At 39.8% G+C, this 27,942-nt stretch overlaps 2 protein-coding genes across 7 annotated transcripts in view; one reads left to right on the forward strand and one right to left on the reverse strand.

Annotated features, from left to right (window-relative positions):
- The window catches only part of AFF2 (ALF transcription elongation factor 2), a 776,411-nt gene that overhangs the window by 466,608 nt on the left and 281,861 nt on the right, over positions 1-27,942 (reverse strand). For 4 of the 5 annotated variants that reach the window (XM_079124459.1, XM_079124457.1, XM_079124458.1 and 1 more), the window contains exon 1: positions 14,947-15,426. The exons of the other annotated variant lie outside the window; for it this stretch is intronic. In XM_079124459.1, the coding sequence (XP_078980585.1) occupies positions 14,947-14,993 (47 nt within the window). In that variant the 5' untranslated portion in view covers positions 14,994-15,426. Of the gene's footprint in view, positions 1-14,946; positions 15,427-27,942 lie in introns of those variants that run through there. 5 annotated transcript variants of the gene reach the window in all.
- LOC306651719 (uncharacterized protein) lies at positions 13,603-19,756 on the forward strand. Of its 2 annotated transcripts, XM_079124462.1 has the most exons (3): positions 13,603-14,615; positions 15,480-15,616; positions 16,758-19,756. In XM_079124462.1, exons 1-3 carry the CDS (start codon positions 14,255-14,257, stop codon positions 16,797-16,799), a joined length of 540 nt encoding a protein of 179 aa, XP_078980588.1. In that variant the 5' UTR covers positions 13,603-14,254; the 3' UTR covers positions 16,800-19,756. The 2 variants fall into 2 exon arrangements, with proteins under 2 accessions (XP_078980588.1, XP_078980589.1); XM_079124463.1 differs by lacking the exon at positions 15,480-15,616.

The raw sequence follows: 27,942 nt of genomic DNA on the forward strand, positions 1-27,942 counted from the left end.
AGAAGGCTGTTGGAGATCTGTTTCTCAGCCCAAGTTCTCTGGAACCAGTTTATGTATGTAGGAGGTAAAGCGGTCTCCCCCTGCTCTACCTAACTGGAAAGTAGAGCAAGAAGCCTTCGGGGCACAACCACCTCCCACCTGCACATCGAGAAGAGGGTGCCTGAATCTCTCCAGGTGTGGGGCATTTTGCCCTGGGAAATGAGAACACAGTGAACACAAGAGGGCTGCCCTCAGACCTGGGAGGGCTGACGTCAACTGAAGAGCATAGACTGTTCTGTACAGGCTCCAGGGCAGAACTACAGCCAAGGGCTGGAAGTTCTCAGAAGGCCTCTTTTCCCACATAACAATGGAATTTGTTTCAGAATTGTCCAAATGGAAAGAAATTAGTTGCCTTGAGAGGCAGTTTTGTTTTTCTGGTTTGGGGACCAGCAGAAGCTGAGTGACCAATCACTCAGGTAGAGAGAGAGGACGAGGTTGACCTAATTGTGATCTCCCTTAAGGACCATTGGATGTTCTGGGATTTTCCACCATTGCTGTGACATAGCTCAGGAGCCACTACTGTGGAGAATCAAGAGGGGCTTCTCCTCTGCTCTCTATCATCATAGGCTGCATGAGAATTAAACCAAAGCTTCATTTAACATTAGTTCACAGTGACTCATAAAAACTGAAGAATTCTTTTATATTTTTATAGCTTTTATTATTTTTACATTTCAATTTTTAAAGGGGAATTATTGTTATGGAAAAACTGTGGCTCACAGAGACCTTCATTTCTGTCAACACATAACAGAGCCGTAGAAAGTAACAGTATTGAAGCTAAGAAGGCTGGTCATTGCTGTCTATTTATGAAAATTCAGTCTTACTGTTAAACACTGGAAATATAAACAACTGTGGTTTAATTTGCCAAAGTAAAACAGCTAGAATTTCCAATGCCTTCCATTTAGTTGAAAATGAAGGTCTAATAATTCAGCAATTTGAATTCAAGATGCCTCCTTGGACTTTCAAAATTGATGGATCACAAATCAACATGAGCCACAACAGTTTTGGATCTGAAATTTGGAATACATTGAAACAGCTTGCAAGATATTAAAGGCTTCTGTCTCCTGAATATGTTATTTTCCTTCTTTTTCTTAGTGAGGAAACAGAGCAATTTGTTTATTACCCTTTCAAAAAAAGCTTATGAAAGGTAAAGATTGCTTATTTTTCCCCTAAAAATGTTTCCTGCTGCCCAATCATCTCCCAGTCATTCAGGGAAGGCTGCCTCATTCACTACAACCTTTTAAACATCATCCTCATGAAATGCAGACTCTTTAGGAAAAAATGATATAAAGGGCTCCAAAAAATGCAGTGTTATCCCCCATCCCTTTCAAAATACTGCTGTAATTATCCTAGATCATTAATAAAGGGCAGGAAAAAAATCTGAAACTGTATCAGATGTAACAGATATGATTAAAAAGAAGACAATGAAAAGAGTTACTGATGCTCTCATATTAGGGATTGCCTTTTTCCAGTTTCTGTTAAGCTAACACATGGATACCAGTAAAATAGTAACTAGTAAAGCCTTATAGGAATAAATGTCAAGAATTTAACAGATAGTGAAAGAGGAGGGTAGGTGACACAGAAGGGAGAGTTGTGTATTTAGAAGTAAAGGTTTATCCCCAATAGCTCTTGAAGTCAACTGAGCTCTGTGTTCACAAGCAAGGCAGTAGCAGTTCACTAAAGGATCAACATTATCCAGAGGGAGACAACCTGGAAATTTCTCTGACTCCAACCCCCACCATAAAAATGCAGCATCATTGCTCCAAGTCTTTTGAGAATAAGGCCACATCAGAACTATATACTGGAAACTCAGGTGCTAGAAAGTTTTTGAGCAAACACAGATTTACAAATGTACATTTCATAATCAATCACCCACACCCCACTCCACCCTTCCTGCAATGGAAGGCCTGAATTCCCAAGTGACACTGCACTCCATTTGAAACAGTTGCAGCATGCAAGGAATAAAAGGGAAGAAAAGAAAAGAAATAAGAAGACTCCTGGAAAAACAACCCAAACTTTAGCATTGCACATTTTCTTCTCATTTTCTCTCTGTGCATTGAACTTTTCATTACTGGTATTTATGCCTCTGTGGTTTTCTGGTTGTTGTCATTTTTAAATGAATGTATGCCTATCAAATAATAAAAATCACATTGACCCTAGGAACCTGGACTATTTTTTTGAAGTCATTTATACACAGTCACCGAGTACATATTCCCCTAATTCCTATAAACAACATTCAAATAATATTAATAAATAAAATAACACTGATTAATTAAAGCTCAATGAAGATTTATGAGTGAACCTACTTTCCACCTTCTGCCACTGTAGCTGGGTGGGGCAACTTAACTAAAATATCTCTGAGAAATGCCATGAGCCATGAAGTTTCTGGCTTGCATATCATTTATGATACCCTTGGGGCACAGTCTCTGCCTAAGAAAACCAAGGCCCAGCACCCCATAAGGTTCTCATTACCAACAGGAATGTGCCAGGCTTGATGCAATGGGAGTTGTCAAACTTTGCAAACTCTCCCCCCAAAATATCTCTCATAAATTTTGATGAATATATTGCTTTCCCGTGAATTGTTATGAGTATGTTCAATTTAAGGAAACTTACCCCATACTTTATCATTTACCCTAGGTAATAAGAGTTATGTGATATCTACAAAGTTCTATGAACTTTCTCATAATCATGTTTTCCTACAGCTTAAAAATAAAAACCCACATATTTCCAACCAGTTGTGAATTTAAAACCTTTCCCTTCTTCTAATTTTGGTAAGCATCTTCAAGCCAGACAGATTTTAATTTTTTTTCAGTCGGAACAATCCACCTTTCCATCTTCCATCTTCCACTAAGGCAATGAACTTAATAAAAGATGGAAATATGGTGATCAGAGTGTAAAAATTAGGCAGGTCTTGGCATTGGAATCATATTGGAATGGTACTGTGAAGTTCAGAGAGAAATACATCCCTGGAAGGGCCACAGCAAGGCAAAACTTCCTCCACGCCTCAGGGTCAAGGGAGATGTTATGACAAATGGTGTGTTCACATGGGAATTGGCAAAATTTAGTGGTCCCCTACACTTCATTTGTTTTAGTGAATGTTTAATGTTAATTTAGTAAATCTGTTTCATAATTCATTCTAGGTTTAAACATGTAACCAAATCTCAAAAATAAAATCTTTCGGCTAATCATATGTTAAAAGCTTCAATGTTTTAAAAACTTTTCATCTATCTGACTATAGATATGTTAGCTCTTAATGTCACACCCAAACCAATCTTCCCTATATACTCCAGACACCCAGAGACAGGGAAAGGGCTATATGATCTGGTATAATCTAATGAGATATGAACCAGGAGGCATAAAGATCCCACTCTACCTACAAACACTCCAGATAGGAATGAAATAAGAAGACAGATGTAATCCTTTTCTAAATCAAATTATGAGAAGCAGACAAAATCACAACTTTATTCAATGTGTCATTTATCCTGGGTGACTAATGTATTATTTGTATGAAGTTAAAATTGAGCTTTGAGAAACTCTGAAATAAATCAAATGCCCTACTTTATGTAATTTTAACAGACAGATCCCATTAGGATTCTACTATGCATAGCTGTTGGTAAAAATCATTGACCAGTATCCTTATAAATTAATCAACTGAGGTAATGCTAGCTGGGCTGTCATCATTTGCTACTAATCTACATTTAGAATTCACTTTAACTTCCCAAGCCTTGTGAAATAGGTTTATCAAATTTCTGTTTTTTCAAGATATATGAATCACTTCAATTGTTTACTAAAGCCTGTGTGGTAGAAGTGTGTCACGGGTGTCATTTTTCAATGGCATTAGAGTGTGCACTGGCATTTCATTGTAATTTCTGAGTAAGATGCTAATCAGAATCTAACAAAAATGGTCTTCATCATTCTTGATAGAAAGTTTTATCACAAAGTTTGAGTATTTTTGCACTGTTGATGGTTCAACTGTTACAGAACTTCAAAACTAAATGGCAGAAATGCCTAATTGAAGCAAAAGGGGTCTAGTTTAACCACTAATTTTTAAAAGGTCCATTGTGGCTCTTGTATTTTTCCTGGATCTTAAGCTAAAACTTGGGTATGTTTGATGTCAGATTGAGACTTAGTTTATTAAAAACTCATTAAGCACTTACTATCTGCCTTCCTAGTATGTACCTTAATGTGAGGTAAATTTAGCCAACTGAGTATTTTCCCTCCACTCAAATTTCATAGAGGTCTTCATTACCTTTCACCTTCCTGTCTTCTTGAAACTGCATGCTGTCATTTTTAATTTGACATTGTGAAAAGAATAAAATAGCATTTGGGTTTTTTTTTCAAGATTACTTTTATTACTTTCAAGCTGCCCATCAAATTCTATTATCAAGTAAATTCCTGTGCAGTCAGGTTGTGGCAGATTGAGCATGGGCTGTGGTCCTAAAATACCCGATTTTAAATCAGGGTTCTACAAGTTACTTAATTGTGTAACTTTGGGTAACTTAGGGCTACAGCTCTCTGATCCTCAGTTTTCTGCTACATAAAATGGGGATGAACCAACTATGTTTCAGGTGCTTCTTTAATGAGGTAAAATCTATAATTATATGATGTGTTTATCTGTAAATACTAGTTCTTTTATCCCAACTATTGAAACATCTTACAGAATTCTTAAAAATCAGCACACATGGAAACTTTTCTGCACATCCTTCAAGGAAACTGTAATCTCAAGCTTCCGGAGGCATAAATAGAAAATGTGTTCTGTTGAAAAATACATGGTAGGAAAACCCAAATCCTAGGTTAGCCTCCAAAACAGGAATAATTAAAAACAAACAAACAAGGCATTTGATTCAGAACAGACAATGCCATAAAAGTATGGAGAAACGTATTTAGCAAAAGTTGAATGTCTGTTCTACCCCTCTTTGTAGTACATAAAAGCCTCAATTCAGTGATGGTAACAGGTTAAGGCAGCTTTTTCAAAAGCCTGAACAACTTCCTTCAACAGTGTAGACATATCTCTTGACAACAAAATGCTATATATAAGAACTTAAAATCACAAATCTGATAAGTTTAGGAATTTTTGACGGAGATTTTTCCAATCAACAAAGAATTCTCATCAGGATTCCTAGCAAGTGAGATGCAAATAAAGAAATAATTTATATAATTTTAATAAGCTTACTATTTCAGGAAAATATCTATTGAAAGCATTGTGGCACATCTAATTAAGCCTACCTATCTGACCACTATTTTAACTCTCCTCTTAGACCTAATTCTCATACCTCTGAGCTTTTCCTTCATGAATTTGGTCACACAAATTATGAAGTTATTGTGTATCTATCCATTTACTTATTCAGTGAAATGTAGCTAAGCACCTACTGTGTGTCACACACTTTTCTAAGCACTACTAGGCAGCAGTGAATAAAACCAACTAAAATCTCTGCCATCATTGAATTCAGTTCTTGTTAAGTTTGAATTGAATTCAAGTTTGCAGATCAGTGTACCTGCCTCCCAAGTAGAAAATCTGCTGCTTACACCAAAGAGGAGCAGAACCATATGTCTCTTGTTGGAGTAGGTGTCTGGTCAGTTATAGTTCATATCTGATTATGGACTTAAACTCAAGGTTGATTTGTAGAAACTAAAGGTGAGCAGCAAAGTCTTCATAAGCCCAATCAACCACAGAGCCCCACAGCAATTAGGGCTTACTCAATTGTGCCACCTATCTCTGGTTATTGTGGGTTAGTAGGGTAGCTATATATTAATTGCAGCTCTGCGACATGCTATCCATGTGACCTTGGGCAACTCACTGAACCATTCTGTACCAATTTCCTGCTTTCTAAAACACAGAAATCAGAGAACACAAATCAGAGCTGGTCACAGGAAATTATCATTAATTACTCTGGGCTTAGCACTAGGAACACACGTTTTCATCCCTCACAGTAACTTGACAAGTGCATGAAGGATTCAAGAAAGCGACAGTCTGATTCAGTCCAGGTACAGTCTGCTCAGGATAGTATGGAAGCACTGGGCAGGGGAATCTGACCAGGCCAGATGGGAGTATGTGAGTCTCGGGACAAAGGAGGCTGGAGGATTGCTGCCAGCTAGTAGCCTCCCAGAGATAGAGCTGAGATGTGAAGGATGACATCGTCAAAGAATTATTTGGTGGTCACGTTACTGATCATAACCACAGATGTCAACAACAATCTGATGGTGTCAAGTCACCAACACAGTTCTTAGGAAAAGGAATATATTGGTACACACTTAAAAACAAAAGCATATTCTTTAAAGTAAAAGATCAAAACCAAAAAACATTGTACTTGAGTATATCTCAAGAGCCACAGTATATGCTTCTTTTGGAAATAGCTATTTTCCCAGTAATTGTGCCAATTTACAAACATTTGTTTCAAACGTTTCAAGAAAACAAGTTTTCATTTGGAATTTTTTGAAGATTGTCTGCATAAATGTTTCCATAGTTCAGACAGTGCAAATAGTTCCTGAGAGTTTTGTGGTTGTCCCATAGCAAATGAGGCCAGTGTGAATGAGACTTCTCCATCCACACAGCAAAACAGGACCCTGGCAATTATGTGATGAATGTCAGCTACCGTCAAACAAGATAATTCAGGGGCCAAAGCCAAGTGTTTTATGTTGAATGTTAAGATTGCTTCATCTACTCTAGCTCACTTCCTTTCTCCATTCCTAAATTCCTATTATACTTACAGTCTGGGTCACACTATTTCCCCAAAATTCTACATTGCAATGTCTCCAATGTCAATACTATGCCATCAAAAGTCATCTTTTACAATCCCTCTATCTCCTCCTAAAATTGGCTGGCTGTTCTAATGCGAGTCGTTTTCCCATGCTGGGTCTCACTCTCCTCATCTGTAGAATGAAGACATTGGACCAGATGATCCTACAGGGCACTCCAGCCTTGAAACAGTAAGTTCTAGGAATTGATTAATGTCTACACACCAGAGCCAAGCATTTTGCCAGCAAATAAATAATAGCTAATTGATGAGACCTCTCCATGGCACTTCATCAGAAACATCCATCATGCTGAATCTAATTTAGTTACTGTGACTGTGCCGACCTGGCATGAAAACAATCAGTCCCTTTGGAAAATTAATTTGTTAAAAAAATTAGTTGACTGACATCCTGGAGGGGGAAATAAAGCCTATGTGATTGTATTTTCATTGTTCAACAGATAGTTAGGTCATCATGTACATGGTGCCATAGTCAAAAGGTTAAACTGACCTCACAACACGTTGCTTCTGAACTGCCCATTTGATCAAACCATACGAGAAACCTAAAGCCTAAGAAGACGTCAGACTGCTAGAAAACTTCTTCCAATTATTGTTAAAGCCTAGATTGCAATTTTAGCACCAGTATAAGACTAGTGATATTTTACTTTTATTCATAAAAAAGAAACCCATTTCAATACTATTTCCAGAAGATATGTTTTCTAAAAAACACAAAATTCTAACTGCAAGAATATAGTTTAATAAAGGTCACCAAGAGAAACAATCTGTTCGTGAGATCTGGTCTGCAATGTAGAGGATAGACAATGCAGAGAATTCTTATTTGGAAATCTAACAAAACAAACCATTCTTCATTGGATAGAAGTAATGCGTTTTTTCTTTCTTTTCATTTTTTTCCAGCAAAAGGAATATTGAAAAAAACGAACAGATGAGCGATTTTGAGTTTGTAATGAAAACAAGAGCCCGTTTCCTTGGTTTATTCCCCAGTGCAAGGCTTTTATACCTTCTTTTATCAGCACATGCATACTAAAGAATTGAATCAAAGATTACCTTAAATCACAAGCTGATTTTCTTCTTCAAATAAAGCAAAATGCACAGGTATATTTAAAAAAATAGCTTTCCATAAACTAAGAAATCCATAATCAAAATCAGATTCTGGTTGGAGTGCCTATTGTCAACTCTGCTTAAATCATGTCATTTTATTTAAGCTCTCAGATAATTTTTCTCAGCTCAGTAAGTAGGTAGATGTTAGCAGCTAAGGTCACTGAAAAGATTTACTTTAAAATAAATTCAACAATTCAGAGCATCACCCTCTCCACAGTGTAGTGTGCCTTGCTTTGAAAATGCATATAAAATTTCATTAAAGTGCAACATAAAAGTTTAACATTAGACGAACCCAGTGCTGGACCTTTGTTTAACAGTCATGATAATTTATGGCGTGGATCTGCTATAGTTAAGTAGAAAAACAGCCTTCTCATGATGAAATACAAGTCATAAAGGCTGAAACTCAAGGAAGACTGCAGGAATCCCAACCCTCCGATCACTCATTATTTCTTCAGATTTTTGTCACACATTCTTCCTTAACGTTCTCTGTACAGATTGAGACACAATAGCAGTCCATTAACTCCTGTAAACCTGTGTCTCAAAAGTTTTTCCTTCCTGTTGTTTTTTTCACCACTAAACATTTCTTAGAATTCATAGAAATTTTATTTTTAAACCACACCCATAATAGAATCTATTTGTCTTTTCCTCTTAAGTTTCTTCTGTAACCATTATTTATCTCCTTATCTTCTGCAAAAGTGATCAGTCTGTTAAGAGATCAGAAAGTAATTACAAAGAATTAAAACATCATCACACAGGCAAATGTCCAGTATTGTCACCAGAATTTAGTGACCAACTATCTTTGATAGATATGTGCACTTGCATGGAACAGTCTGTGAGCCAAGTGTGGCACTCATATCAATTAGCAGATGCTTGTTGACAACCTGTGAGAGAAAGTTCTGTGATAGATGGTGCAAGAAGGTAATACACCAGCTCCTAGGAAGCAGTGTGCGTATTTAACCATAACTGATTTAATGAAACAGTGGTAAGGTTGTGAAAAGTGGAAAAAATCATATCCCAAGACCATCCACTTACTGTGTAAACATAGTTAAATCACTTAACTCTCTGAACTTCAGTTTTCTTATCTACAAAAGAGCTACCAATACCAATACCAACAAAACCTCAAGGTTATTGTGAGAATCAAATCAAATAATAGACGTGTGAATTACAAAGATTTGGCAAGAAATGTTTTCAATGTTCTATCTCCAGCTCTGAGGCTTTGAATCGAGATAAATGTATCTCAGTCTTCTTTTTATCTTTTATTTGTTTTTACTTACACATGACAGTAGAATCTATTTTGACATACTTATACAAACATGGAATATATTTTATTCTAATTGAGATCCCCTTCTTGTGAATGTACCTGATACTGAGATTCACTGTGGTGTATTCATATGTGTACATAGGAAAGTTGCATCAAGTCCTCAAAATTTGAACATTCAAATTTAAATGGGAATTTCTCAAGGACTTGAGTCTTGCCTACATTGTGTATATACGTGTGGTGTGTGTGTACAAAATGTAATTTCCCATTCACATGTTTTCATTAAGAGCATCTATAAAAATAATAAGAGACTCAATTGGGACATGAATTGTTCATTTTAAATGAAAAGGAAAAAGCTGAGTTTCACAGCTACCCAATTGCATAGCAATTCCACAGATTTTTTTACACAAGTATAATATACAAAATCTAATCCATTTCTTTTGGTGAAAACTAAATACTCAGAGTCACTAAATAAATAATAGACAATGAGGTTTTGTGGAAAGGAATCTGAAGTGGAAGTAGGGACATATGCCATATGCATTTCTTTTCATTTCCTTTTTTCTTTCCCTGTTTTTTTTTTTTCTTTTTGTACCAGAGAATGAACCCCTAGGGATGCATAACCACTGAGCTACATCCCTGACCCTGTGCATTTCTGACCAAAATCCACCACTAACAGGCTGTGTGAACTTAAGTCTGAGTTACACAAATCCTCTAGGATTGAGTTTGCCCATCTGTAAAATGGGAGTCCACCTGCACATTCTAACTTACAGTGATCCAAGAAGATGACATGTGCAAGCATATTCCACGTGATGGAAAGGACAGAAATCAAAATGTGCAGGCTGAAGCCTGGGTTGCACCACTTAGTAGCAGTCACCTCTAAAAGTAGACATCGTAACAGGATCTGTTTCATAAAGTTGTTTGAAGAATTGAGGTTGATTATTTAAATCTTTAAGTCCAGGCCTGGAGCACATAAAATGCTCAAATGTAGCAGCAAGGACAAGTTATACCACAGGTGAAACACACTTATGCACCCTCTCAAAACAATTTCTCCATGTTGTGGTCTTCGGTGATTTAATCAGCAACATACTTCTTTACATTTATCAGTAAACACATTTTTAAAATGTCTCTTCCTTTATGCCACAGAAATCACAAAAAGAAAGAAAATTAAAAGTGAAAAATGTACTCACTGTATCAATTGTTTTGTCTACATGACACTCTAATCAAATATATGGTGGTTTCCCTATTTGAGATATTACCTACAGTTATAAGCTCTTAAGGCTACAGGTTTTAGATTGTTCCAGAGATGGCCATTTTATTGGACTTTTAGAAATTTGAAATTACATTAAATATATGCAAATTATGCATGCAAGAAATAGTCTTAGCTAAGAATAATGGGCATGAAATAAAGGTTCAGCACATTAAAGCCATTTCTATTCAACAATAATTAGCATGTTTAAATACAATATGATTTTTATCCATCTACAAAATGCTTAAATGTTTGGAATCTCGTTTATGTCTATAATGACAGATTTGTTTTTGAGGCAGTCATTTTCCATCTTGATTTGTATATTTTAAAGTTGTTAAATGCTTGACTGAATCATTAGCAAAACAATTCATGTATCATTAAACTGATTTCTAACATGAGAGAAATTTCTTCCTTGCCCAATAGATATGTTTTAAGATTTAGTAAGATAGCTTTTGTCATTTAGGCAGTGGGGTTGGGAGACTGTGGAGGAGACCTTATCCCTAGCCACTTTCACCACCTTTAAACTCTCCTTCCCAAATATTCCCTTAAGAAACTCAACCCAAAATGGTTCACTGAGTGAATACTCAGAGTGGAGAATGCATATTACAATAGGAAAAAGAAAACAGAAACAATCTTCCCTTTAATGGACCACTGAGGGAAAAGGAGAAGGATAGATGGATGGAGGTAGAGAAAAAGAAATCCTGACAATCACGAGGCCATAGTGAAAACAGAACCCCCCCATGCACACCTCCCACAGTTCCAATAGTCCCAGGTTGGCAAAGATAGTGTCCCCTCTATTTCCCAACCATGAGCAGTCCTGTTCTGCTCTTCCAGAGGGCTGCAGCTAAAGAGGCCTTCAGAGACCTGTGTACGTGGAACAGGAGGAGGCAGCAGGACTGAGGGGCTACATGGGCCATGCCCGGCTGGCGCTGGAACAGTTCACTTTTGTCTGGAGAGCAGGGCCTCCCCCCTTAGCCCCCACAAGGTCGAAGAAAAACTGGGGAAAGTGTGGGCTGCTGTGGCAGGCCCCAGGGGCTGCCTTAACCCAAGGAGGAGAAGCCTGGCCTGCACATGGCCCCTTCTCAGGCTTGACAGCCCCACACAGACCTTTGAACTTTCTATTTATATAACAGTTTAGTGAGTTTAAGTCTCTTCCTGTATAACTGCCCGTTTGCAAGCTCGCCTCTAATTAGGCTACTTGTGAGACATCACATAAAAACTACAAACAATTGATGCCGTCCTTCACAGTGAGAAGTCAGCCACTGTCACAAGCACTTAACTACAATTTTCACTAGAATTTTTAACATTTTGGTTTTGCCATCATGGTGGTTTTCTTTTCTATTTTTTTTTAATTTTTCTTTTCTGTATTTTCATTTCTTTATTTCTAAATAAAAAATAAAAGGTAAGCAATCCACAAGAACCTTGGTTTGTCGCAAAGTAATATTTATGAATACTGGAGAGTGGGTGCTTATAGGAATGAGAGCTAGCAGACTTTGTAGGCTCCCTGAATTTGTTTTTTGTCCCTCTTAAATGGGGATTAATGACTTGACCATAGATGGTAAACAAGTTCAATCTAGCCACATGATCTCCAGATACCTCAAGAATTCATTTACTTGGTTATCACAGGCAAGTCTACAGAATGATTTGAAAAACAATATTTGATTTTTCTGTATCTTTTTCCTTTTTTAAGGGTAAGTGATGCTTTTGATGTACACAGACATCTGGGCCGTCCTTTGCTTTCACAGAATGGTTCATATTAAATTCAAACTCAGGTGAACATTGCTCATTCATCCAGGAATCTTAAAAAACTTGAGCTTTGGCCCTTTAATTGGGTCCAGAGCATGACCCATTAAGGTATTCTTGTAGTCTGTAAAATCCAGTGATGCGTTCCGTTAGGCATGGGAGCATTTCCAAACGCTGCACATACCTGCCCACTGCAGCATCATTCATACCCCTTTCCTTTCATTTGCACTTGTCCTGACAAATGTGTGTGTTTATAAATGGGCAAGCACTTTTTGTTTACTGTAGTCAAGGGTTTGCAAATAACGCATATGCCTCTGTGTGCACAGTCTTTGTTCATCATGTCTAGGAAAACGAATTTGTTTTTAAGCTGTCCTGATCCACTTACTATCAGACATCTAGGGCTACAGAAGAGACAGCTCTGAGCTCACTGTTCCACAAGTGAATGTTAGGAATAGGTTCAATATAAATGAGCTCTTTAACTTTGCCGGAGCCTCCCCCCACAACTAGGTCCTTCCAGGAGTTTGTGGGGAAGAGATGTCATCACTTTCAGCAGTTACTTACTCTCAAGGAAGAGAAGTAAACATATAAAGAATATGTACCCAGCATTCTCTAGACATTCAAAGAGTTTGGAAAGGTACAGACTTCTGTTAAAGACAGTGTCAAGCTTTTTAGTTCATCCACCATTGTCACCTCTGTATTTCTTTCTCTACAGGGGTGTACAAAACACAGAAGCACAACTGCATTACAAACGTTTGTAAACACATATGCACAAGGAACCTCACTCCTCATGAATGAAGAGTAAGAAGGAGAAATGGTCCTGGATGCACCCAGAGGGAAAAAAAATGGGTTTATTTATGCAGACGTGCTATACTAATTCATCAGTATTTCATAGAATATCCACTGTGTGCCCAAGTCTCCATGTTCTTTAACTGATGTGGCACAGTTAGGAATCTAGAGGAGAAAAGGTTTTTCGTTTTCCTTAAGAAAACAGTTTCCCAAATGGGGAAGGCACATGTCCTGAAAAACAAAAAATCAAATATAAAAGAGGCCATCCACTTCAAATGTTCAAGTGCATGTAAGATTAAACTAGGATTAAAATAATATAATAAACATCTTAAAGACCTAATACCTTGTATATATTTAACATTTGAACTGCACCTATGAAATAAATTATAACAGTGTCTGTTACATTAAGGATGTTACCCACACCACATATTAGGCAAATTGTATGCAAATAATAATGCTATAGTTATCAGTTGTTGCAAAATAAATTACTGAAGCAGAGTTAAGGCTGTGTGCAGGAGCATAATATTTAATTGACCAATAATTTTATTGTGATTTTCACTTTTAAATAGCAACTGTGATTTTTTAAAAAATTAATATTTTTCTGCAGAGCTGATAAAACCCTGCATAATTTCAAAAATGCCTTACAGATTAATACTGATACAGCATAATTTGTGCTTCAGAGATTTACCTGAAATTGCTGCAAAATAAAATGTATTTAAGTTCTGATTATCCTGGGTTTGCAACTAAAGGAGTTGTGGTTGGTATAATGAAGGTATTAGCTAAATATAAGACCTTTTTTTAAAGAAATAAATTGCCTAAAATATCACAGCAACAAGGGAATCCCTTGTAAAAATGCACAGCATTCATAGCCAAGGGCATTTAGTAGTTAAAACATCGAAAAAGATTTCGCACTGTTGGTGGGCACTATAGATTATTCTAACTACATTTAAAAGGGCGATAGCCAAGAGTGCAGTTCTAAGTGCTTTCGTTCCTGTCCTCCGTCCCCATCTAATTCCTTGGACTGTAGAGGAAAACCGATGTGTTAAAATAATATGACAAATAACAGACAATAACGTTTGTAGTACAGGTGAAGTTTTTAAAAAGTCAATAGATTCGTGTATCAGTATATATGTATGTGCGCCAGCACATCACGCAGAGAGTAACAACTTTCTGGCTCCCCAGTCACCTCTGCACCATCTTTCAAAATCTCCAAAGCACAAGTTTTGGGTATTTTTTGAAGAGCAGAGGAAATCTCTGAATTGAGCTCAGTGCCCATTATACAAACCTAAGGCTGCCTCCCAGTGGGAGGCTGACAGGGGTCCAGCCGGTAATTAAATGCGCATTGGCATCGGAGCAGCTGACTTTGGGGGCCAACTTCCAAAAATCTCAGTCTTGAAATCCCAGCGCCAAAGCTGGCCCAACTTGGGGTCCGTCACGCTGTGGCCCCCAGAAGACGCTGCTCCGCGCTGGAGGGATGGGAACTTGGGCTGCGCTGGCTTTAGGGAAGGTGTGCGCGCTGCGCCTCGCTGGAGGGGATGGAGGTGGCGGCAACAGGGGTGGTGGTCGCCAAGGAAGCGGAGGGTGTACGGTGGCACCTGGCCGCCGCTGTTCCTCCGCCTCCCGCAGCGGACGCCGGGCACCTGGAAAGTTGAGGCATTTCAGGGGGACGCATCCAGGGTGCAAAGAGGCCGACCTGGTGAGTCGCTGGTGAAAAAAGCCCGGCGGAGGTCGTGCAGCGCATCCCTGGGATGGGTGGCACCGGATCCGATGTGGGCCAAATGCAACTCTTTGGACTTGGAGTGCAAAGCGACGCTTTTGCCCGCATCGCTCTCTCTCCACGTACCTCCCCTCACCCCAGCACCCGACCAAGGAGTCACCGCTGCTTGGGCCAGAGGTGCCTGAGAGCAAGTGGGAGGGCGTCCGGGGCGCCCCCCACGACAGCTCCGGCTCCTCTTAACAAAGGCGAAAATCCCAGACCCCGCCGGGGGACTCGCTCATCAAAGCAGAAAGCAAAAATCAAAACCTACCACTGCTGCTCCAAGTCCCAGTCCCTGAAAAAGTCGAATAGATCCATAGCGGCCGGGTGGCGGCGACGGGCGGGCGTCCGTCCCTGCTCGCTGCGGGTCAGCGCGGCTCTCAGCGGCGCAGCTCGCTCGCTGCTCTGGGCGGCCCGGCTCTCCGACCCTCCCGCCCAGTTAAAAGTGCCCGGGCCGCATCGGCGGCGACGGCAGGCTCTGGAGGTACCTGGTCCTGCGCTCCGGAGCGGCGGCTGCGGCGGTGGCACCGGGCGGGCAAGCGCCTGGCCGCCCGCTTGGGTCCGCTCGCTCCGCGGCTGCCCGCGCGCCCAGCGCCCGGAGGCTGCGGCGGCGGCAGCTGCGGGCTTGGGCCGGCGGGGCCCGGTGGCTGGCGGGCTGCTGGCCGGTGGCGGCAGAGGAGGCGGGGGCGGCGGAGGAAGCGGCAGCAGCGCGGCGCGGCGCGGCAGCCGGGGCGGCAGCGGCAGCGGCGGCGGCTGCACAGGCGGCGGCGGCCGCGGCAGCATCACACACTTACACACTCACAGGGGGCGGAGCCTGGACAGCTCGAAGCCGCGACATGGAGCAGGCACGTTATCATCCACGGATCTGGCAGGGGCTTGCCCCGCCCGCCTGCGCAGTTCGGGACCCCCTATCCTGTCAAAATCAGCTGATCGAAGCAGAGGTAGAGCTGAGGACCCTGATCGGGCCTGGGACCTAGAGGCAGTTGTGGGGATGCAAGAGCCGGGCTGGTGGGGCCAGGACTAGGGATTGGGGAATGGGACCACCTCGCTGAAGCCCCATCACTGGGAGTTAGTGTTCGCAACCAGGAAAGAGGGCATAAACTGCCACAGGAATGGGGTTAGACCCTAGCCCAGCCGCCAGCGCACAGTCCCTTCCCAGAGATGCTCCTCAGGCCCCTGAACACCACAGCAAACTTTTGCATTCTGAGCTCCACTCGGGTCCGCAGCACAGAGCGCTTGTGTCCAAGAATGAGAAGGAGAAGGCGGTCACCTTCACCGTCCCTGCGGTCTCATGCATCTCAGCCTGAGGGCATGCCGCAGTGCCCTGCTGGGCTAAGCGACTGGCGCTCACCCAGTAGGTCAGCAAGCTGTGGACCCTGGAATCAGTAAGCTACAAATGATGGCCCTTAAGGGATCCTTGGTTTGGGGGTAAGGTCAGGGTAAACCGGGTTCCTTACTGGAACAGCCACAATAAGCTTTAAGCAAAAGCCTCTTGCATTTTCCTTCCCGGGGAAATGGGAAAACCGCTGGGTGTGTGCTCACTATCCCACGCACCGGCTGTCTGTCTCCCTTCTGGCTTGAGAATCTGTCTCTCTGCACATAGAAGGCTTAACAGACCCTCTTCTCCCCTCAGCCTTTACTTCTAGTTCAGGAACGGCTGCATCCCTTTAGCCAAATCCTCAATGGAAGTTTCCTGGTCCTCTTAAGAGAAATAGGTGCAGGAAGGGCAGGGACCATTTTTGTCATCTCAGGAGCTTAAGCATTTTAGAGTCTCCATCACCTGGTCTGTTTTCTTCCTTTCCTTGTACAGAAGGAACAGTATTGGCACATTGTGAAAATCCTAAGGCTAGAGTTCTTAGGAAGGGCAGCAAACTGAGCACTGACATAACAGAATGCCACTGGTTCTTCCTGTGATTGGAGCAAGTCACTTCTCTGGGCCTCAGTTTCTCCATCTGCGTAAACCAAAGACTTCATCCAGCAGCCATCTGGCTCCTTTTTATTTGAATAAGCTTCTCTAATACTATCCCATGTTCACAAAATCATCCAAATAACGTTGCTTTCTTTCTTTCTTTTTTTCTCCAGAATAAACTGAGGCCCCTACTGGGTAATTTGCTTAAGATCTGACATTTCCCTGGAGAAGGAACTCACACTGGACCCTAGAACCTGGGAAGTCATCCAGGGCTAGACCCCATAAGAAAGTGCCATGGCTCCAATGATGAAAAGAATTGCAGATTCCAGCCCAGAAGAGGCCCAGAATTTAGTCTCTTTCACATTCTTTGTAAGGGAAAAAAAACACATCATTAACAAACAGAAACAAGATTCTAAAACACTGCAACTCCAGCATTCAGAGGGGATTTGCTCAGATATCTCTTTATTTTGCACAGGGCCAAGTCCTCAACAGGCACTAGTTGATTGACAAAATTCAACCAATGGGTAGCCAAGGGGAGAATACTTCTCAAATTGACTTGTCAATTTGGCTACTTGTAAACTCCTCTGGTCAAAGACTCTGCTGCAAGAGTTACTGGCAAAAATGGTGCCAGGGGTCTGAAAATGATCTCCAGGTCTTGTTTATCTTCATACCCAGATTGTGAGCCATTAAGGTGAGAGGGAATGTCTCACTCAGGTCTGTGGCCCTCAACCTTTATGCCCTCTGTAAATGATCCTTGAATTGGATTTGATTGCTAATAATGATTGTCACCACAGCCAGTGCTTGATCTGCTTGAAAAATCCTAATGGAAAACCAGAACAGCTACAGTTAACGTTTAAATGGCGATTAGGGTCACTTTACACTGGCTTACTTTTCTCAGGAGGTTATATTTGGGGAAAGACATAAAATTAATATGCCAGGTAAATAGATTTTCAATGGAAAGAAAGCTTCTCCTTTAAGAGTTTCAGACCCCCATCACCCCGCTGGAGCACTTTCTTCCCAGTCAGCAGGAGAACCTAGCAGAAGCAGAAGGAGCCAGCAAGAGGCAGCACTCTGAACAGAAGTGCCTGCGGGAAGGAGAGAAGAGACAAGTGGTGCTGGCTGCTGCTTCAAAGCAGGGCAGGGGCATTCCCTTCCTGAGATCAAAACCAAGTGGGAAGTCTGGGCTGCATGGAAGGAGCTCCCTCCCCCAACTCCCCTACCAAGCCAGTCACCCTCCTCCAACAGGGAAGAGGCTAAGAGAGGCAAGATGGAAGGGACAAAATTGTCCCTCATGCCAGCCAGCCAAGTCCAGCACACACTCACTGAGCATCAGCTGTGGGGCAAGGGAACAGCTTTGTTTTCCTTGATCCCTTCCTCCTCCTCTTGCCCATCCCTGGCTCTGATGGCAGCAGGAGCCTCAGAACACAACACTGCTCTCAGATATGTGGGCAGGCAGGCTGCATCTAAACCATGCTTCTTCCACTGAAAACTGGAAGGAGGGAAGGGAGCATAGGTTTCAGAGGACAGTAGCAAGAAGAAGTAAAAAGACTCTCTGGAGTCAGGACCCAATCCTGCTGTCATGGTGGCAGCTCCAGTCCTCTAGTCTCTTGGGAGTCATGTTTCTTCCCTCTCATTGCACTCCCTGGGACAACTTTGCTAAGGTGGAGGATGGAGGACTACTCTAGGTCAGCTGTTGTCCTGGCTTTAACTGGAACAACCCCTTTCTGACCTAGCCGGGCTGACCTCAGGCCCCAAGCCTCACAACTCACAGTTCATCTCAATATTTGGAGGCTTGCATGCAATCTTCTCTTACCTCCTTTCTGTTGGCTTCTCCCATCCTGACTTGCTCCAATGCTGCACCTCACCCATCTACCCCGTTCCCCAAATTTCCACCCAAAGGAAGCTGATGGGTGGATCATTGGACCATCTTTTCAGAGAGAAGAGGATCAAAACTGAGACTCCATGACCCATGTTATTCAGGTGAAACCAGAAATTATTTTCGAGAGACTTGGTTTTACAGAAATGCTGATTCTCAACTTTCTGAAGTGAGATTTTTGACTTGAATTACTTTTAAAAGAGTTTAATTTGTAGTCTCCAGGTACTAATCTTCATTTCAAAGAACTTGAAATCCTCCATTCATACAGTTACACTAAAGGCACTGTCACAAAATTTTTGTAGATGGTGTCTAAAAATTAAAATTAATTTGAGAAAATTTCACCATGCATGTCAGTTCCAGGAAATGAGCAAACTGACAGTGTGTGATACACGTGTCATCCTGTCACACCTCAGATTTCCACCTAAAATATTAAGCATTTGTTGCTGACCTGGGATGCAGTCAGGCTGACTTACTTCCTAGCAGGAAATTGTGATGATCCAGGCTACAGCTCATCTGAGGCAACCTGCTGGAAATAATTCTATGGGCTCCATGGGGAACTCCAACTTTCTTTACCATGGCTCTTCCTCTGGCAGAGCAGCCTGATGTTGCCCTGAATGGGCCAAGGGGACTCTGACTCTGGGACAGTTACTGCATGTGGGCTACAACATCCAGAAGAAACCTTGTTAAAAATGCAATTCCATATTTTCAACCCTCCAGCACTGTGTTCTTGCTTGTTCTGCATCAGACTTCCCCAGTTACTCTGGTCCTCAGAAGGGCACGGCTGGGATTTCTGTCAAGAAACACAGCACAGTATCCAATGCCCAATGGGCCCCTCGGGGTCTCTATCCAGCCAGTCTGTGGAAGTGGCAATCTCTGGAGCAGATTTGAAATTGTCACAGGACAATTATTTGAGCTTGGGACACACCTTGTGAATATACCCATGTATTTTTTCCACAACTCCTGGTTCTACCACTTTGTACTTTGGCTCTCAATCACATATTATAATTGAAAGTCTTTCCCCTTGGTTTTTATGGTTATCATAGACAATGACCCTGTTTTAGAGTTCTTCTGAAGTCCCTGTCTCTGGATTCCTACTGGTCTTAAATAGAAAACACCATATAACTTTAAGGTAATCATCTGCTTAGGGTTTACAGTACTTGAAAGGTAATACAATTCTGATTTAATGTGGCAGGTTGCTGTAATTCCTTGTACACATTTAGCATGACAATAAAAAAGATAAAATTGACTGAGCCCATATTACATACCAAGTACTGTGCTAAGCATTGTATATACATTATTTCACTTGCTCCTATGATTCTCTGATGTATGTATTGATATTATACCTACTTTGCAAGGGATGCAGAGGCTGAATATTTACTCAGTCACAGAAATCACAAATGCTGTAGCCAGAATATGTACCCAAGTATTTTTGCTGCCAAAGCCCATGTCCTAATCCACACTGCCACGCTGCCCCCATGCTGCATTAGCAAAGGATTTCTCTCACATTAGTCCTTGAAGATAAGCAAGAAATGGACCATTATCTCCATTTAACAGTTGAAGGAACTGAAATTACGTGCCTCTATGAAGGTCACATGGTGGTACAACTGAGCAGCTGAGATGAAGACAAAATCATCTAGGTACAAAGTCCACTACTTTGTATTGTTTATATTCCTAAACTACTCTGATGAACTCCAACACCCTGGAAATTTGGGACTGCAATCGCTTCAGTTAACTGTTGGGTTGAAAAAAACATTCTCATGGTGCAATTTCCCTGGTCTCAACTGTGGGTGAATTGGGGTAGACAGTTGGCTAAGCCATGCTTTGCATTAATTCAGTCAGTCTGATCAGCAACAGGAAGCAAGAATATGGTGGGGCAATTCTTGCTTCACCATTGAAGGAGACTCAATGATTTCCTGGAGATTAGAAATCTAAGGCTAAGCAACCTCCCAGGCAACTGCTGGGGAGCTCCTGGTAGTGGGACCATCAGTCATCTATAGGAAATTATTTTCTGTAAGGCCACAGTGCTCCACAACTCCAAATCAATGATGGCTCAACCTCCTAGCTTCTTGGGGCTTCCTTTTCTTGTCTATAAATTAAAGTGTCTTAAAATGTTCCAGGTCTGACATTCTATGGCTTTGTCAATTTGAAATCCCTTTAAACAATCTAAATCCATGGCCAAATGCAGACTAGTAATTTGCCATAATGAGACAGGCAAAGTAAAGAGTCACCTCAGTGCTCACATCAATCATCTCCATTCCTGTTCTGATGACTGAGAAATCTTCTTTCTGGGGCTCCAAGTGCTGACCATAGGCTGCTCTGTTCAAGCCTTTCAGAACAGTGACTGCCAGAAGTTTTCTCCCTGAGACTACTATTCCCCAGGGTTGAAGAGCTCGATTCCAGAGGGAAGTCAAACATTTTCCCAGTGGTCAGAGATGAAACTAATGTACATGGAAGTGCTTTGTAGACATTAACCACCCCAAAATCCACGTGGGTAGAGCTGGTATCTCCAAGGCTATTCCATCAAGCAAGATCAGCTGTGCTCAGTGTACTAGCTGTGTTGGTCCTCCTAGGAATAGTTGTGTTTTTTTTTTTTTGTTTTGTTTTGTTTTGTTTTTGTTTTTTTGTTTTTTTGTTTTTTTGTTTTTTTGTTTTGCTGGCCAGGGGAACACAGGGAATGGGTTCCAGGTTTTAGTTAACAAGTTGCAAGTATAATGCTTTTAAAGTAATATGTACTAAGAAGTATAAATTCTTTATACTTGGTTACCATCTTCTGGGAGGGGTTCAGATCATTGATTTTCGTGTTGAGATATTGAAAGGGTTTTAAATCAGTGTTATCATTTAAAGCATCTTGGTTCTTAGTATCATTGGAACCTTTCTCTGTCTTACAAGTTGCTAACAATCAAATCTTTGTTAGTGCCCTTAGTAGAAGTGAAATGACTGCATAAAGTCAACATTTAGATGCTTCTTGACTTTTTTATTTTTAAGAAGCAGAATACATTAAACGATTCAAGCTCTGAACTATTCTTGAAGATTTGATGTTTGGGCTCAGAGATAGACATTAGAGCTATGATTTGTCTGTGTTGCTCTATAGGCAAAGTGAGAGCCCTGGGAACTTTTACCTAATAGCCAGATCTCTTGGTCATTGCTACTACAAAGAGGTCCTGCTTCCCTCTGATTCTGTGGTTTATCTTTCTTCATTTCATAGTAAGTGGAACAGATAAGAATGATTAGGGAGATTCAGAGTAAGCCCAAACTGCAAGTCACATGACTGAGAAGAATTTCCACTACTTACTCAAAAGTCCCATGGAGGCTCTTTCTTCCCTGAACCTGCAACTACCACAATGAATCTGAAGTCAATAGACCTGAGCCTATTGTGAACGGGACAATTGGTGACTAACTTCCCATTTGCCCCCAATGATCTACCTTCTATGCTCTGAGGAATTCAACTTTAAGTTATACTCCAGTCCAAAGTTCTTTTGCAGTCATCTGAGTGACTATAGTCTAGAACACAACCATATTCCTCACCAAATGACACTTCAGACTGCCATACTCAAGCCTCACTCAGAAGCATTTTCTTATGTCAGTTGTCTGGACTTTGTAATGTTACTTATTAGAGCATTATATTTTATTCTTTAATTGTCAACATGATGATGCCCCTGATATACCATTATTTTTTCTGCCTGCACTTATTTTAATATATCACAGACTATCAGCATCATCAGAAAGTATACTGATTTTCTTTAGCCCATTGGAGAACCAGATTCAGAGCCATATCACAGTTAGAACCATAAATAGTTCTCTTTAGTGTCCAATGAATGCCCAACCCATGAAGTCCTGAAATCTTAAGCTAGTAAACATTGCACAATATTATGTCATGAAATGCTTGCTATTTGGACTCTTAATTATGGAAAGCCTTATCCTTTAGAAAAGAAAGTAAATGTCTGCCTAAGAGTCTATGGAGAAATGTTGACTTTTTTTTTTGATAATTGTTAGTTTCTCTGGTCAATAGTCAACAACAGGTGTTCATTAAAATCTGAAAATTCCCAGGTTAAGTAGATACATTGCCCTATGCCACTGCTTAGAAAAAGAAAATGGTAAGCTCTGCTTACAAAACACAAGTAGTTCACCTTATTTAAAGAAAGCATACTTGGAACGAATTATACTGGTTCTATTGAGGGTAAGGTGCCAGAGTAGTTCTCAATTAAAGAATGAGACCCAAAACAAAGTCAAACTCTATCCAGGGAAATGTTCTATCTGTATGTTCATTTTCCATTAACCTCATTAATAAAGAACATTTTCTTCATTTATATAGCTCCCTTCAATCCCTTCTTCAATTCCTACCAGGATAGACTCAGGCCCTCTTCATTCTGAGCTGCTGGATTGTGTTGGGCCGATGTTTCATGTAGGCCAAATAACCACCACATTCTACCTAGAAAGCAGCCAAATCTTTTGCCTACTTTACTCAGTTATCTCAAATGCTTCAGAGGCAAATGAGGTATACGTTAAGAAAATATTTATCTCATATTCTAGAGTAAGTGATGATGCAAAATGTTACCTAGCACTTTACTTCCATTTTCACAAGCCCCACTTTGGGTTAGAGTATTTGCTTTCCACAAAAAGCACATTTTAAATCAGCAATTGTTTCAATTCATTAATCTCTATTAATAGGCCTCCAACTAACCAGTTGGAAGCTCTACATAACACTCACCAAAGTGTAGTTTTCAGAAGTTCACTGATAAAAAGGTAGTAGAAACTTTCTGCAAGAATTGTGTTTATAGTTAACACTGGATGGGGGGCTGATGAGGATTGAACTCAGTGGTTCCTTACCATTAAGCTACAACCTGAAGTTCACATTTTTAAAAGGTTGAACAGACATCAAGACCATTTATGGGAACAAGAAGTTCATAGTCTCCATGAGACTTCTAAGAAGACCATAAAATACAGGACAAATTTCTTATTGGGAGCCCATTAGTTAAGGGCCTGGTGTTCTTCTTGGACCACCAGCAGAACTTCAATCAGCAAACAATCAATGTGGTTAAGAGTACACAAGCTACTGTGATGTATAAACAGAGGCTTTTGTATACACGTGGGAATAATATATAAAGCCTTTCAAAGTTATTTAGAGTTCACAGGTGCCAAAGGGCAAAAAATATGTAGATAGAATTTCCTGGCACTTTGATTTTAAAAACATGTCCTAAATAAACTTTGACAAATTAACATGTAAACATTAATATCAACATTGATTAACACATAACATTTGGAAATTGCTGGAAACCTCACAATATTTTAACTGAAAAAACATTCTTATCATAGAATGTTAGAGCTCAAAGGAACCTTAAGGATTATGGATCACTTAGGGCATTTTTCAGCTGAGAAAAAGAATCTGGAAAAAATGAGCAGAAAACATATTGAAAGCTTTATATGGAACAGAGTCCAAATTGTAACCTATGTCTCCTACTATGCTTGTTCTTCTCCATCCCAATGCCTCCATGCACCAAGCTATGTCTTCTACAGGAGTGACACAACTTCTAAAGTCCACAGAAACTACCAAGGCAGTCCTCGAAATGAATGATCCAATAAGTGGGGGATGGTATGGTCAGTTATAGCCACACAGCAAAATATTATTCAGCCATTATATTTATGTTTTTCAAAAGTTGGTAATAACCCAAAGTGTTTTATTGTAAAGGAGTGAATATATGTTGTAGAATTTTATAAACATTATGAGCTTGAACTGCATTAAACAGAATCATAAGAAGAAGAATAGAAGAACACAAATGGACCAAAAAGCAGATATAGTCTCCAGTGGGAGGTGAGGGAGGGAGATGAGGGTGATTTGTATTTCTCTCCATTGTTCTATATTTTCCAAACATTACATACTGTTCTGGTTTTACATTTTAAATTACAAAATATATAACTTTCATATTGTTTTGAAACAAGGTTAATTTTGCATTCGGATTGGGCTAGAGTATCCACAGAGGCTTCCTAAGGCTAATTCCCACTGGGTCTCAGAACTCTGCCTTCTGTTCTCTAATAGATAAAAATTAATAGAAATCTCTGTGAGATATATTCCTGGGAAGAGGTGGAGAGGATGGAGTGTTTCAAGAGTCAACTCCATTAAGGGAAATTGAAAGGTGTGAGGAAGTCAGGGACAATGTCCTTGTTACTTGATTTAAACTATGTGGGGCTCTGTTCATTCATACCAATGTGGAAAACTCAGCAAGCATTCAGGAAAGAGCCATTAGGGAACTCAGGTCAGCAAACAGCCTATGGAAAGTGCAGGAATCCAGGTTTGTACTCACAGAGGCTTAAGGCTGTCCATTAACCAAGGTTTTCACCATAATTCCTGCGAGGACAGGTTCCTTTTTGTTTTACTTACATTATTATGTTATTCACTGTTTCTTCCATTAGAATGGTGGCTTCAGAAGGGCAGGTATTTTTGTCCCTTTGAATTTTATTTAGAAATAATTTTAGACATGTAGCAGTTGCAAATGTAGTGCCAAGAGTTGCCATATACCCTTCAGGCAGAATCCTTTAATGTAACATCTTACATAATCATACAAAACTTATCAAAACAAGGAAATTAGGCCTGGTTTTGTGACTCCATAGTACAGCACTTGCCTAGCATGTATGAGGCACTGGTTTCGAGTCTTAGCACCATATATAAATGAAATAAAGGTCACTGACAACTAAGAAAATATTTAAAAAACAAGGAAATTAAAGCTAGTATAACACTAGTAATTAACTACAGAAGTTACCCAAATGTCACCACTTTCTCTGTTAATGCCATTTTTTTCAGTTTGAGAATCTAATCTAAGATCCCATATTGCATTCTGTGACCTATCACCTTAGTGTCCTCTAGTCTGTGATGGTTCCTGAATTTTTCCTTGACTTTCATGATGATGATAATTTGTTTCTAGAATATCTTTCAATTTGGGTGTGTCTGATGTTTCCTCATGATTGGATTGGCACTGTAATTTTGGCAAGAATATCACAAAAGTAATGCCGTACCCTTCATGGGCTTCCTGATGTTAATGTGTTATCACTGTTGATGTTAACCTTGATAAACCAAAGTGTCCACTAGTTTTCTCCACTATAAAGAAATGATTTTTCCATTTGTATTTAATAAATACTTTGGGGAAGATTCTTTGAGACTATGGAATTATCTTTTTTTCCTCAAATTTTTTCCACTAATTTTAACATCCATCAGGGCATCTTGTCTACAATAATTTTATAATACACATATAGGTACATAGATATATAGAGAACCAATGGTATAGTACAGAAGCTTGGTAGACTCAAGACCTAGGAAGTGCTGATGCTACAGCTAGAATTTAAAGGCAGAAAAAAAAGCTAAATACTATTTACTTATTTAAAATTATTTTTTTTATTTTTACAGAATGCATTTTGATTCACTGTACACAAATAAGGTACAGCTTTTCATTTCTCTGGTTGTACATGATGAAGATTCACAACATTGTGTAAACATACATGCACATAGGGTAATGATATCTGTCTCATTCCACTATCTTAGCTTCCCCCACCCTTTCACCTCCCCTCATTGCCCTATACACAATCCAAAGTTACTCCATTCTTATCTTACCCCCTCCCCCACTTCCCATTATTTATCATCATCCACATATCACAGAAAATATTTGTCCTTTGGTTTTTTGGGGATTGGCTCATTTCACTTAGCACAATATTCTCCAACTCCATCCATTTACCTGCAAATGCCATAATGTTAGAGCACTTTCAGTTTCACAGCAAAATTGAAGAGACACTACAGAAATTTCTCATATATTTTCTGCAAACAGACATGTACATAGCCTCTGGCATTATAAACATTGCTTGCCAGAAGGGTACTTTTGTTACAACTGATGAACCTAAAATGAAATATCATCACCTGAACCCATAGTTTACATTAGGTTTCACTCTTGGTGTTATAGGTTTATGGGGTTGAACAAATGTATAAAGACACATATCCATTAATATGGTATCATACAGAGTAGTTTCACTGCCTTAAAATTCTTCCCTCTTCTGTATATTCACCCACTTCCTACTAACCCCTGACAACCAAGGATAATTTTACTATCTCCATGTTTTTTCTTTTCCAGAATGTCATATAGTGGGAATCATATAGTATGTAGCCTTTTCAGATTGGCTTCTTTCCCTTAAATTATTAATTTAATTTTCCATCATGACTTTTCATGGCATGATAACTCATTTCTTTTTAGCACAGTTATATTCCATTGTCTGGATGTGTCACAGTTTATTTATTCATTCACCTACTGAAAGATATTTTGGTTTTGTCCAAGTTTGGGTAATTTTAAAGAAAGCTGTTATAAAACATCTGTGTGCAGAATTTTGTCTGAGCATATGTTTTCAACTTCTTTGAGTAAATACCAAGGAGTTCAATTGCTGGATTTTTACATTAAGAGAATATTTAATTATGTAAGAACTTAGTCTTCCAAAGTGCCTGTACTACTTTTCATTCCTACCAGCAATAAATGGGAGTTTCTGTTGCTCCACATCCTTGCCAGAATTTGGTATGCTTTGTGTCCTGGATCTTGATCATTGTCAGTTATAAAGTGGAATATCATTGTTGTAATTTATATTTCCCTAACAACATAAGATGTGGAGAATCTTTTCATACACGTCTTCTTTAGTGTGGTCTCTGTTAGTCTTTGTTCCACTTTTTAATTGGGTTATTTGTTTTCTTACTTTTGAGTTTTTGGGTTTTTTTTTTTTTTTTTTTGTGTGTGTGTGTGTGTGTGTGTGTGTGTGTTACTGGGGACTGAACCTAGAGGCACTTTGCCACTGAGAAATAAAAAGTCTTTTCTTAGAAATTAAGTTGCTGATGGTCTCACTAAGATTCTGAGGCTAACCTTGAATTTGTAATCTTCCTGGCTCAGCCTCCCAAGTTGTTGAGACCTACGGGTGTGTGCCACCATGCTCTACCTTATTGTTGAGTTGTAAGAAGGTATTTTTGTATATTTTTATATCAATCCTTCATCATATGTATTTAACATTTTTTCCTGCCAATCCATGGCTTGTCTTTTCATTCTCTTGACAATGTATTTCATGGAGCAGAAATGTTTCATTTAAGTGATTTCCATCTTATCAATTTTTTTCTTTCATAGATTGTGCCTTTGGTGTTACATCTAAACACTCCCTACAAACTCAAGGCTATATACATTTTTGCTTTACTATGGTGTTTTAGTGGTGATTTTCTATTTCCCTATTTCTTTGTACATGTGATTGGCATCCTTACATAAGGATGAACTATCCCACTCTTCTTCCCAATTTTTGAATTTTTTATATTAATATGGACATTGATATTTATTTACTCTATGGGTTATACTTCTATACTATTATTACATATTTCACTTCCCAAATTGTTCCATCTTTGGCCATTGAAAGTGCTTTCATTTTGGAACCCAGTTTTCCTTTGACATGTATCCATTCTTTGTGAGGACTTCCTTAGT

Source organism: Sciurus vulgaris, assembly GCF_902686455.1.
Source record: "Sciurus vulgaris genome assembly, chromosome: X".
Lineage (NCBI taxonomy): Eukaryota > Metazoa > Chordata > Mammalia > Rodentia > Sciuridae > Sciurus > Sciurus vulgaris.